General features: G+C 38.5%; 1 protein-coding gene across 10 annotated transcripts in view; it reads right to left on the reverse strand.

Annotated features, from left to right (window-relative positions):
* Positions 1–12,540, reverse strand: part of STAG1 (stromal antigen 1) — a 203,965-nt gene that overhangs the window by 149,584 nt on the left and 41,841 nt on the right. For all 10 annotated transcript variants that reach the window (XM_049803267.1, XM_049803268.1, XM_049803266.1 and 7 more), the window contains 2 exons: positions 9,793–9,927; positions 2,819–2,921 (listed from right to left, as the gene is read on the reverse strand). In XM_049803267.1, the coding sequence (XP_049659224.1) occupies positions 2,819–2,921; positions 9,793–9,821 (132 nt within the window). In that variant the 5' untranslated portion in view covers positions 9,822–9,927. The remainder of the gene's footprint in view (positions 1–2,818; positions 2,922–9,792; positions 9,928–12,540) is intronic.

The raw sequence follows: 12,540 nt of genomic DNA on the forward strand, positions 1-12,540 counted from the left end.
TACACGTCCAGTTTCCCATCTTTATCATAGTCAGAGGGGGTGAAAGAGTGTGCTCCTGTCAAGTATGCAGATGACATCAAACTGGCAGGGAAGACTGCTTGATGACATCGAGGGCAAGACTGCTATTGACAGTCTGGAGGACTAGGCTAAGAGTACACTCAAAATTCAACAGAGACAAATGCAAAGACCTGCCCTTGGCAGAGGAATAAATCCCTGCACCAACACAGGCTAGAGACCAGCTAGTCAGGGAACAGCTCTGTGGAAAAGGACCTCAGGCTCTTGGCAGGCAGCAAACTGGATATGAGACAGCCATATACCTGAGCAGCAAAGGCCATCAGCACGCTGGGCTGTACAAACAGGAATATAGCAGTACACCAAGGAAAGTGATTACACCCTTTTACTCAGCACTTCTTAGCCCATTATTTGGAATGCCATGTTCAATTTTGGCCCTCTCAATGCGAGAGAGGTATGTGAGAACAAGTTCAGCAGAGGGCTACCAACATAGTGGGGGGGGGCTAGGAACACTTCCCCTGGGAGGCTTTTTGCAGTAGCATACAGTGGGAGGAAAACTGACAGTAGTCATGAACTGAAGCAAGAAAGGTTGTGGCTGCCTACCAGGGAGAAATTTTTCATGAAAGAAAATGAAACAGGTTGCCGAGAGAGGCTATGCAATCTCCAGCCTTGGTGGTTTTCAAGACCAGACTGGAAAAGCCCCAACCAATGTGGTCAGATCCCAAAGCTGATCCTGCTCTGAGCAGGAGGTTGCAGTGAGACCTCCTGAGGTCCCCGTCAACCCGATTCCGTGATTGACCATCATTGTTTTTCTTCTCTGAACTTCTTCCAGTCCTAATATACCCTTTCTGGAGATTTTGGGGCAGAGGTCACGAGGGGAAGAGAAACTAGAATTGTGCAAAGTATTCCAAATTTTGGCAAGCCACAGTTTTATAAAGGACACAGTATTTGCTTTATTCTCTATTCTCTTCCTCGGAGTTTTAAGACTGGCTTTGGGGTTTTTTTGACCCCTATTGAGCATCAAGATGATGCTTTCATGGAATCATCACTGATAACACTAAGTTCTTGCTCCTTAGCAGCAATGGTCAGCTCACAGCCCATCATTTTATGTATGAAACAAAGGCTGCTTCCTCTGTATGCTCATCACTTTACAATCATGCACACTTAATGAGCCTGGAGTTGTTCTAAGCAAATGAACAATTGCTCCTGTAGAAACTTGACAGCAGGACTAGTAGAGTGCTTCAGCAAATATCCCCATAGGAGCTACTAATAAGCTCAGAGGGATGAGAAACACCTTTTGTAACATTCATCTTTCCTTTCCAGTGAATGTGTGGTGTGTACAAAATACCACTAGTGCTGCTTTATTTCCTACACTCTGACAACCTTCTGAATTAGCAATCAGGTTGCATCACCCTCTTTTTTATTAGATCTGCAAAAATTCATAGATTTACTAAGGAGATATTCTGAAGATAATTTCTGATTTTGCCCTTTGTTTACAAGTTTATATGAACAGATGACCTGGTTCTCTTTACATGCTTCTTTAAAGCTTCATGTAAAAAAGCTCCATGTTTCTGATCAAATCTGTCCATTTGATGAAGAATATATGCCATCACAGGAAACACTGTTCAAAAGCTTTCAAAAAGCCAACATGCCCTGAAAAGCCCAGGATTTAAAATGCTGGCTGCCAAAGCAAGTCCAGAAACTGTGATGCAAATTGAAAACCAATACTAAGGAGGAGTTTGCCCCAGCTTGACCAGCATGCTTGAGACAAACGCATGGTTCTGTCCATTCTTTTAGCCTCAATAGCCCACAGTTAAGGAGCTAGACTTAGGGTGGAAGGTCTTAGGGCAAAGGAAAAAAAAAAATCTACTCCTGAGAGAAAGAGAGAGGGAGAGAGAGTACATTCATACTGTGAGTCTACTCGTGGACAAACACTAAGAGAAGAAACAAAACCATTAATAACACACAGAAGTTCCCACCAAAAATCTTGTTCTACAGTGTGTACTTCAAGTGGTATAATAAAGAAAACTAGATCTGATGACCCTGAAGAACTAAAATGAAGGACAACATGACACACAGAACTTTTTCCGTATTTTCCAATAAATTGGCTATTTTATAAAATAAATGAAAATAAAAGAGAAAGCCTCCTTAAATACTATGTGTAATAGAGAATTGTTTCTGTATGTTCCCATTCATGGGACAGCAATGGGCAATGACTACTGAAGAACAGAAAATCCTATACAGCAGACAGCAATGTTGTCTGCTGCACTATGCTAGAGACCAGGTTGAAGCTCCCAATCTATAGGTAAGACATAGTGTATGTCAATTACATGAATTTTTAAGATGTGTTAATAGATCTTCTGAGGCATTTAGTTAATACTATGCTGCAACTCTTCCATTCGCATTAAGAGATTATCCGTTACTAAAAGGATGGCTCAAATGTCATTTGTCACTTAAAATCCATTACAACTTTCAAAGCAGAAAGTGGTCATGCTTACTGAGATTATTCTCATGTCTGGAAGAATGTTGTAATATGACAATAATAACAAAACTGTAATGTTCATGTAAGTAGCTAGCGAAAGAAAAAATAATAGCTATTATGAGCTCATATTTATGTCCCTTTTTAAACACTCCAAACATTGTTTGTATATCAATCTGATAAATATTTCATATTACAAGTCTTCATAAAGTTTGACATAGGGCTCATTAAAAGCCTATTTATGTGACCACAAGACGATTAGATGAAAAACAGTTTGCAGTCAATTTTAAATAGATGCATAACAAAACAAAACTAAATTACACATACTGGAGGCCTGCCAGGACGGCCCCTTTTTCTTTTTCCTTTGACTTCTGCTTCTTCAAGCTCACTGCCAGCATCTGAATGTGCAGTAGTTTCATTTGTAGAATCCCTAGGGGGGGAAAAACACTAGATAAATTAAAATGATTTGAAATCAACAAGTAATCTATAACTGACTGATTAAATATTTAGTCCTAAGCCAGAAAAAAGAGGCAGCATTAAATGGCTTGCCACATTTATTCTGCAAACTAAGGAACTAAGCAATGCTAGCCCTGGCAAAAAGCCTTACCTTTTTATGAGCTAGAATGTCATTTTATAGACTGGAAGTTATTTAAATTAACAGCTTCTTTTGAAACCGTGTTACACTTCAAAATCTGGCTATATTAAAGAGCACATTCTCAACATACCCATCCCACAAAGTAGTCACTAGTATCAACTTTCTTTCACTCTTAGTAACTACTTCCAAGCTTTTGTTTCATGCTTTCAAGACCATGAGAAAGCAAACTGGAGTCCAATCCAGCTATCACATCATTACAACAGTTACACAAGTTCCCACTCAGGTCACCTCATGTTTCTAGTCACACTTGAAGACAATGGTATTGTGCAGCTGTTAATAGAGAGAGGATTAACACTGACCATGAGGCACAAACCAGAGAACTCACTTTGATCTGCAGACATTTATGATTCTTGCAGTTAGAAAAACTTTTTCACTTGTACAATGAAAAAACCTTGACGTTGCTCAACGACTATTAGCAGAGAAGCCCACAGTATCGTTTTTCAATCATTCCTGGTTTAGACTTAAGACCATACTAAGTATGGAAAAAAATTTACCCCAATTTTCACTCCCCCTGCCCCCTCCCACCCCCCAGCCAGGTGCAGAGGTACCTCTCTGCCTTCAAAACAGACCTGGCTGCTTGAAGAAACCCAGATTGTAATTGATCTTCTAAGACACTAGATTTTGCCCAAGAAGAGCCCACAAGCAAAACCATACCTGTTACTGAGGTGCTTTATTTTTAGTTTGCAAGATCACCAGTGCATGAAATCTCGGTAAATGAAAGAGTAACTGTAATAACATCCTAGATTACTCAAAGATTGGTCAAGCTTAGCTCTAATCAGAGATTTCTTTAAATCCAGTATCATTTCCTTGAAGTGAAAGGAGTTAAACTGCTGTAAAACTTGTGCAAGGGGAAGGTGAAAATCACAGCTGTTCCATTATTTTATACAGCCTCAAACATAAAAGGTGGCATTAGTGATCTGGTTTACACAAACCAAGAAGCTTCAGCAAGCCAAGATCTACACAGACCTTCCACATTGTCTGGGATTTTATTTTTTTATTTTGTTTTATAAATCAGGAATACTTCACCAATTTGCTATATCACCAAGAAAGCTATTTAGTAATGCAGAAAGATACAAACATCATTGTATCAGCGTCAAGAATGTTCTGATAATTCTCTTTACTGAAGTTACTGTATTGTTCTAGGTCTGCTCTAACCCAAATAATTCTGCAGAACTATGATGAATTTCTAATTTTAAGATATTATTTTCCAACCTTTTCCAATTTGCAAGCACAAAGCCACCAAGGGGTGAACAGAATCCTTCACAAAAGCCAGAATGAGGTAAAACATATATGAATCTCCTTTTCTGAAAGTAACTTCAATGGATTATCTCTAAATACCCTATGTACCCCAGAAAACCAGGCACCCTAGATTGAAAAACAGTAATCAAGTACGTTTGAGTTCCCAAATTATACACTTGTAAACAGTATCTCTATAAAACACTGAAAATGCAGCTTTGTTGTGATAAAATTAAAGAGAAGTAGCTTTTCTGCTTCATAAAATATGAAACTTAAAAAACTCAGTATCGAGCTATGAATTTGGAAAAAAAAATTGTAAAAGGCCTAAAACTAAAAGATATCCCATATATAGTTCAAAATTATTTGGTAAAATAGGGCCACACTAGTGAAAAGCAATGCAGTGAATACAGCTGAAAACAATGTCTACGCAGATGGAAGTATCCAGCCTTTACTCAAAGACCAGCCATCACACTGCAATTTAATTTGACAAAAATGTGTATTGCCTCACGAAAAAAAAAATTTTAAATAACTTCTGAATACAGAAGTGAGGAACCCTATAAAAATATCTGCTGCTTTCCATTGCTGTAGAGAAATTAAAGCCATTCTTTCTTGCCCTCTGTAGAAAAAATTAGCTTCTCTCTGGTCTACACAGGCCCTTAGTGGAAAAATGTTAGGCATGGTGTGGTCTAAGCAATACCCCTATTCCTGGAGAAATGTTACAGCTTTGCTAGCTTCCAAAACGGCACCTCTAATATCATCAGGATAAAGGTTTTACTCTGTTAAAACCAGATTCATCAGTCCTCCTAGACAAATGGCTCAAAACACTTCACTTGAAACTCTAGAGCTGTATAAATAAATTTAAACTGTACTACTATTTTGCATGCACCTAGTCCACAGGGAACCTGACTTTGCTACAGCCTCTGCCTGGGTCTAGCAAAACCTACTGAGATTTATGTATTTAGGTCTGGAAATTTCAATTGCTTTGGAACACTGCATATATAAGGAACAGTTTAATTATTAACCACCTTCTCTTCTTTGTCTTAGACTGTTGTCTTAAACCTGATAACCATGCTTCTCTAATATTTTTCTGGTAGAACTTCTCTGCTTTGCTGGAAGCCTTTTGGAAAAAAGACTCAATGAATCAGTATTAAGGGTGAGATTCATCTCATCTAAATTTGATACATATACAATGCAGAAAACAGAAATTCTTAAGGTGCAATATACCTCACACTAAGGTCAGTGTCCAAAATTGGTCAGTTTAGGTTTTACAGATTTTCTTTTCTCTCCATTGATAGTAAGGTGATCTAGACAAGCAGCTCAAATATAAATTTTTAAAATTAAACAAGATGAATCTCACCCTAACAGTATGTGAGGCAGAGGGGAGATTTATTTCCAGCAAAGAATATAAGTATGTAAGGAGTAAGGGGAAAACGTCAGAAAGTAAGTTCCATTCAATCCTCACATTATTTGGAGCAGGGAGACAGGATCAAGGACAGCCTACAGTGCTTGGCTGATTGAACACTAAAATAAATATCATTTCAAGCAGCAGAGAATTCTGTCTGAATCATGCAACCTCTGCACAGAAAGGCCCTTCCACTGCGGCCTTAAGTCTCTTCAGTTTGGGAGGTAGTGCTTCTTGCTTCTGTCAAAGCTTTACAGCTGCTCTGGGTACACACACACATGCCCCTTTTCTCCTTATTTCTGAACTCAGACGATGAGTAAAGCATCTCTTAACTCCCTGCAGTTCTGTCAGGTGTTTAACATTGAGAAGAGTATCTGGCCAGCATGGATCTCCCTCATTCCCTACACATATTGCAGAAGTGGTAGGAAGTAATTTATCTGGTGGCAGTCATCCACATCTTAATAGACCAGAATTATCTTTATCCCTATTTTACATGTGTGTGACTAGTCACCTGAGGGGAAAACTTAGGCTTAGTCACAATTTATCTTTCCTGAAGCTGTTGGGAGGGAAAATAGTCTGGGCCTAAGGAGACCTGTCTCTTCTAACAAGAGGAGACGTGGCAGTGCCCAAGGCTAAACCTTCCCTCTCCAAAGACACCTTTGACATGAGAGAGACATAAGAGAATTTGGCAGAGTGTGGAGACCTACAAGATTGGGGTGGGCAGAGTAGAGCAGACAAGTAATAAACCCCTTTTAGGGGCTCAAATTTACCCTGCTTTTCTTTCTGGTTTCTGTGTTGGCTAAAGCATCTTAGAAAACTGACAGTAACTCCAGGATCCCTCCTAAAAACTCCAGATATTATTCCAAAGTTATAATAACTAGCCATTGAAACTAACCATATGGTAATGAAGAATTAACAGATTACTGGGCAGCCCTTTATCATGTCATGCTTCTGCAGAACGTACTCCATAGACACAGTAAATTTCACATCTCTGCAAAATAAATCAAAACATATTTACCTTCCTTCTACTATTACATAGAGCCCTAGCTATAGAGCTTATACCACCCCCCCTTAAAAAGGCACCACACCAAAAACCTCTGTTGAGGTATCAGGTTTTGTAAATAAAAATGCTTCTATAAGCTTTTATTGGTGATGCTGAGGTGGCTCAAGGTTCTGGCAGAGATAAATTCAGTAATTGCTACCACCAGACTCAGCCTTGTGAAAAAAAAAAGCATTCATGAAGAAAAATGGCTAAATGCACAGGCTCATGAATCATGGATGAATCAGCTTTCATGGTTGATCTTCAAAATCTAAAGAGGAACATGCCTCACAGCAAATATGAGTCATCCCATTGAGAGACGACTCATAACAGTCAGTCACCCAGGTCAAATACACCAGAGGGGTTTTTCCCTACATCTGAAACACCAATAAGTGAAATCCTGTCTTCACTGCATTCTGAAGCCACTTCTATGAATTCAGAAACATTAAAGATTTCTCCTTTCATGTCCCCTCAACAGAGAAGAATGTGGGAAGGAATATTTGATACGGTCCTAAGCAAAGTACATTAATACATCAAATTGACTTTAGGACCTTTTGTTTAAAGCGGGTAGCCAAAAAGATTAAAAAACATTACAAAAAATTAGAAATAAGGCATAGGAGTGGTAGATTATAATAATCCTTCAAAGCTGCTTATTTAAGAGCTAGAAAGAAAACCTTGGCTTTCTCTATGTGGAACCGGATTGTGGCTTTCCAAATCTAAATGTGTGAAGCTAATACCCCTAGGCCAAAGATTGCTTCAGGTGTTCTCACCCTCAAGACTCCTTTCTGATGAAAGTCTGGTTGGGATCTACTGAAGTAGTGGTTATCACTTTCTTTGATACTTCGTCCACACTAGACTTAATGTGCTGAGCCCTCAGAACAGTCTCAAAACCATTATGTGCAAATCCTACTGATTTTTTTGTAAAAAGACAGACCTCCTCTTGTTTATGAGCAACCAAAACTATATGTATTACTGATGATGACGTCACCAACACTTCGCACAGCGGCATTAGATGATTCCCAGCTCTACCAGAAAAAACAACATACATGTTTTCTTTCATTTTTTAACGTTGCATAATAGTGGTGGCTCACAATCATCTTCTGATTAAAGAATATGCTGACATCTTTAATGTTCCTCAGGTTTTTCAGCTGGTGTGCAGAGTTACCAAATCTATTAATACGCAATTTTTAACCTCAAACTCTACAATATTTCATTCACTAGTTAAGGCCATCTAGCTTCTTGACCTGGGAATAGGAATATCCCTTTCCTACCGTTGCCATGACAGAATCACCCAGCTTTTTGTCCTTGGCACATTTCACAAGCACACTCTCACTTCTTGAATGTGGCACATCCAGGAAAACAGAAACCAAGAAAAAAATTTTCCACAACTACCCTCAAAGCTAACCAGAACCCCCACCAAGGGCTGACATTCCCTCCTCAGTGCTATCCATCGGGGTCATCCCTGTCTTTAGCCATATACTCACACACAGCAGAAATTAACTTTTTTTGAAAAAGGTTTTAAAAATGTAAGAAAAAAATGCAATGCAGAGCATATTATTATTATTAAGGTCAAATAACTTTACAATTGTCCAAGCATTCAGTTTCTTAAATAAAGGCATTTGAAATCTTAGCTTTGGAACACCACTTGATAAACTGAGGCACTTGTATACCCTGTGACAATTCCTATTTTCATAGGTTCATTCCAAGCAAAAATACCCTAAAAGTCAGATAATTACCAAATGTATTTGGTCTAGGTGCCCAGGAGCTGGCAGCAGGGCCATGAGGTCTCTGTGAGTAGAGGCCGGGGCTGCCCAGTGCTGGGCACAGCCAGTTCCAACGGCACCAGGGCAGGGCATGACACAGCTGGGCCTGTCAGGGCAGCCATAGGTGCCTCTGTGAGAGCTACTGAAAAAAGGGCCAAATGCCCTGAGGGACAAGGGACCAGCCCTGTGAGCAGCAGGAGGAAGGAGAAGGTGCAGCCAGTGCCCCGGCACAGACTCCCCCCTAGGTGCACCTCTGGGGAGCTCACACTGGAGCAGGTACCTGCATGCCGAGGACCCCATGCTGGGGGGGCAAGTAGAGGGGTCAGGAATGAAGGGATGAAGCTGAACCCAGGAAAAGGGCAGGGGGGAGAGGGAACACATTTTAGTTTTTGTCTTTGTTTCTCACCATCACCTGAATCTTTTTTAATTGGCAATAAATTAATTGTTCCCAAGTCAAGTCTGTTTTGCCCGTGAGGGCAATCGGTAAGTGATCTCCCTGTCTTTATCTCACCCCATGAGTTTTTTTATCTTGTTTTCTCCCCATGTGCTGTTGAGGAGGGGAGTGAGAGAGCAGCTGGGTAGGTGTCTGGCAGCAAGCCACAGTCAACCCACCACATCAAATAAAGCTCCATTTTGTTCCCATTTCTAAGATTCCTTTCTTAACTCTACTTGATTTACTCTCTAGCTTCTCTCATAGACTTCCACTCTATTCTTTCCAATAGTTCACTTTACCCAGCACAGTTATGTTCCCGTTTGTATAAGCCACTCCTATTTCCCAGCAAGATCAAAACACGCTAATGCCACTTGCTGTCTTCAACTGCAGAAGCCAAAGGCATTTTGCACAATAAATACAGCTCATTGTAAGAAAGAGTACACAACTGGAATACACAAATATGGTCAATTATGACTAAAACCCATACACGTGTCTGAAATCTCACAACATTCAGAAGCATAAAAGTAGCAAAGATCTTGTTTTGCTTTTCACAGCAAAGTTAAATCTCCATACATATAAAGAAATATCTTTTAGATTAAGTGTTTTGATTTTTTTACGCAGTTTGTCAGCATATGAAAACACAGGAGGCCTAGAACAGTCATAATAATCTGCACTTCTCTCAAGCTTGTGCTTTATCCTCACAATCACCTCTCTGTTTAGTTCAACCTTTTTAAAACTGAAGATTTCAAATATACAGAGAAACATATACTCACTGTAGTACTGGCAAATCTGAAGTAATCATTTTTGCAGCACTCTTGAAAGTAAGAGCTACATAGAACTTCTTCTCAAAGTTATTACAAGACAACTACTTGGAAACCTCTTTCATGAAAAGAATGTCAAAGTCCAGTCTGTAAAATAGAGAAAAAAATTGTTAGATGTGATTCCAAAATAGTCATACATTGAATAAAAAGCACTGTAAACAAAAATGGTCAATTTTGAAGTAGCATCACTATTAAACCACATGAAATTTAGAATGGATACCCCCAGGACAGCTTAATCATATTCTTGCATTCAGTTTTTACTATTCTGTTTAGGCAACTTCACTTTTTTTTTCTTTTTCTTTTTTAACTGCACAAAGTATTTTGCATTACCTCCCATATTTGTTTGTGGTAACTCTAATGCAAAAACACAAGCAGAACTCTGAGAAAATTTAAATAAACAAGATAAATATATAAGCCTAAGCAATCAGAGAATGCGACGATCTAGATTTAAGGCATTTATTTTCTAGTCATACAACAGATTAAACTTGCAAGACAAAAGTTTGGTTTCATGAGAAAGAGTCTTTTCTAGTTTTGAATCAAGACAAAAGATCTGCACCTAAAATCATACAGGTTTTAATAAAACAGGTAGAAGATAATAGTTCTGACAACTTTCCCTTCAATGGAACTACACCTATTCAGTCAGACTCACTGGTTCACAGTTTTATGTGACTCAATTTCACAGAATAGTCAGAAGCTGTGCAAATGTCTAACTGCAACAGAAACTATTTTAACCTGATCAAACCAAAGTTGTAAGTTTAAACAATAAACTAGACTTCATCTGTGGTACCACTACACCCACTAGTAACATCTCTCTACCCAGAAGACTAATCAAGGAGTTGACTAATGCCAGCAGATGTGACTATCATTCAATAATGGCACAGTGTGACAGATGCAATAATCTTTGATGTAATAAAACATATGAGAAATGCAAGTTCTGGAGAAACTAAAATAATTTCTTTCATTCTCCCCTTTTACAGATCCTGGGGTAATATAAATATCCACATGGAGGACTGCAGTTGAGCAATGGCAGTGAATAGCAAGGACTTAACTTCATATTTTTAAAACATGGGATATTTTAAATCTCTTTTATTTAAATATTTAATTTCTTCTCAATGGGCAGTTTCTTCTGTGCTCTAGTAGCCTTGCACAAGACAGCAGGAAAATCAAGCCAGGAAGAGGTAACGTGACCTGCACCAAACACAGTATCTAAATAAAACTGCACCAGTCTAAGCAAAACAGTACAACATGTAAAGCATTATTTGCCATCCTACTATATGCACATCAGTATTTATTTACCAAAACCATAACTGTACAGCATGAACAGACTTTTCTGCCTCTGGTTATTACAGTTCCAAATAGACTCACAGATGCATACAACTAGTTCTTCCAGTACTTACTACTTTGCGCCACCAACAGTTTTACTTAAAATGTCTCATCAATAAATTTAAATTTTTCACTATATACTGCCATCTCATTGGCTGTTTTTTTTTCTAAGGTATCATTAGCAAGCCACTTTGTTGCAAAACTAATGTTAACAAAAGAGAAGTTTGTTTGGAATTAAAGGTATCACTCTAACATTAATAGTTTAAAGGGGGTCATTTTCCACAGCCAGTACACCAAGTAAAAGCTCTCCAGTTTCACTATAAGACACACGTTTGTCCGAGTTTGTCATGAACTAAAATGTTATATGACATGCCATTTGTGCTATTTCCATAACTTGTTTCCATTAACAGTGTTTCTTCATTAGAGACACTAGTCATTACTATGTTTTAAAGGATGCAATTACTCTTAACAGGAGAACGACACACCCATACAACAACATAAAGCAGCCATTTCAGGCACTTGTAAGAATTTATTATAAAGAAACATAGCATCAGACTGAATTAACTTTTGAGTTGATTTCCTATATGAAGAAAAAAAGGGAATGTTCAGATCTCTGAAACTGAGAGGTTCACTACGATCGGAACAACATGCACTCTGGTGGTCACAAAATACTATTAGTATTTAGGTATAACCTAAAAAGAATATTTAATAAAATCCTGAAACAGAAGAAGAAAGCTTTTGATTAAGTTTCTGCAAGTATTTTTTCTTCCTGCCACGACAATTAGATGTACACATTTTTGTAATACCTTCCCTTTGCTTAAATCAGAAGAAAAAAGTATATTTTTTTTGTACACACAAGCACGCACGCACACACACTCTTGCATATGCTAACTAGATCTCAGAGTAAACCTATCCATTTGGGATCTTCAGATTATCTAATTCTAGCAGGATAATAGGCAATAATCTTCCTTTTCGGAAGAGCTTTCAAAAGAAGTTCAAGGAAATTTGTGTGCGTTTCATGTGAGAGATTTTCCACAGATGTTTAAGGCAGCCTGCACAACTTATGTGGAATTTCTTTTTTTTATTTTCTTTTTTAACCTAGTTATCACCCTTCATAACTGGTGTGCTGTGCATGCTCAGATATAGCAACCAGCAGCATACAACTGTTCTAGGGAAGTGCTTTCACACACAAGGAAAAGTATACTTACTCAGAGATAACTTACTTGAAAAGCAAAATACTGGTCTAAAAGAAAGTATGTAGTGAAGGGTATGAAGAGCGAAGAGCTATTTCATTCGGAAGCAACTGAAGAACCAAGGAGGCTGGACCCACAAACCTGACACACAGGGAACTGCAAGGTCCTGTGGTATTTTCTCACA

Source organism: Accipiter gentilis, chromosome 6 (assembly GCF_929443795.1).
Source record: "Accipiter gentilis chromosome 6, bAccGen1.1, whole genome shotgun sequence".
In the NCBI taxonomy this organism is placed as follows: Eukaryota; Metazoa; Chordata; class Aves; order Accipitriformes; family Accipitridae; genus Astur; species Astur gentilis.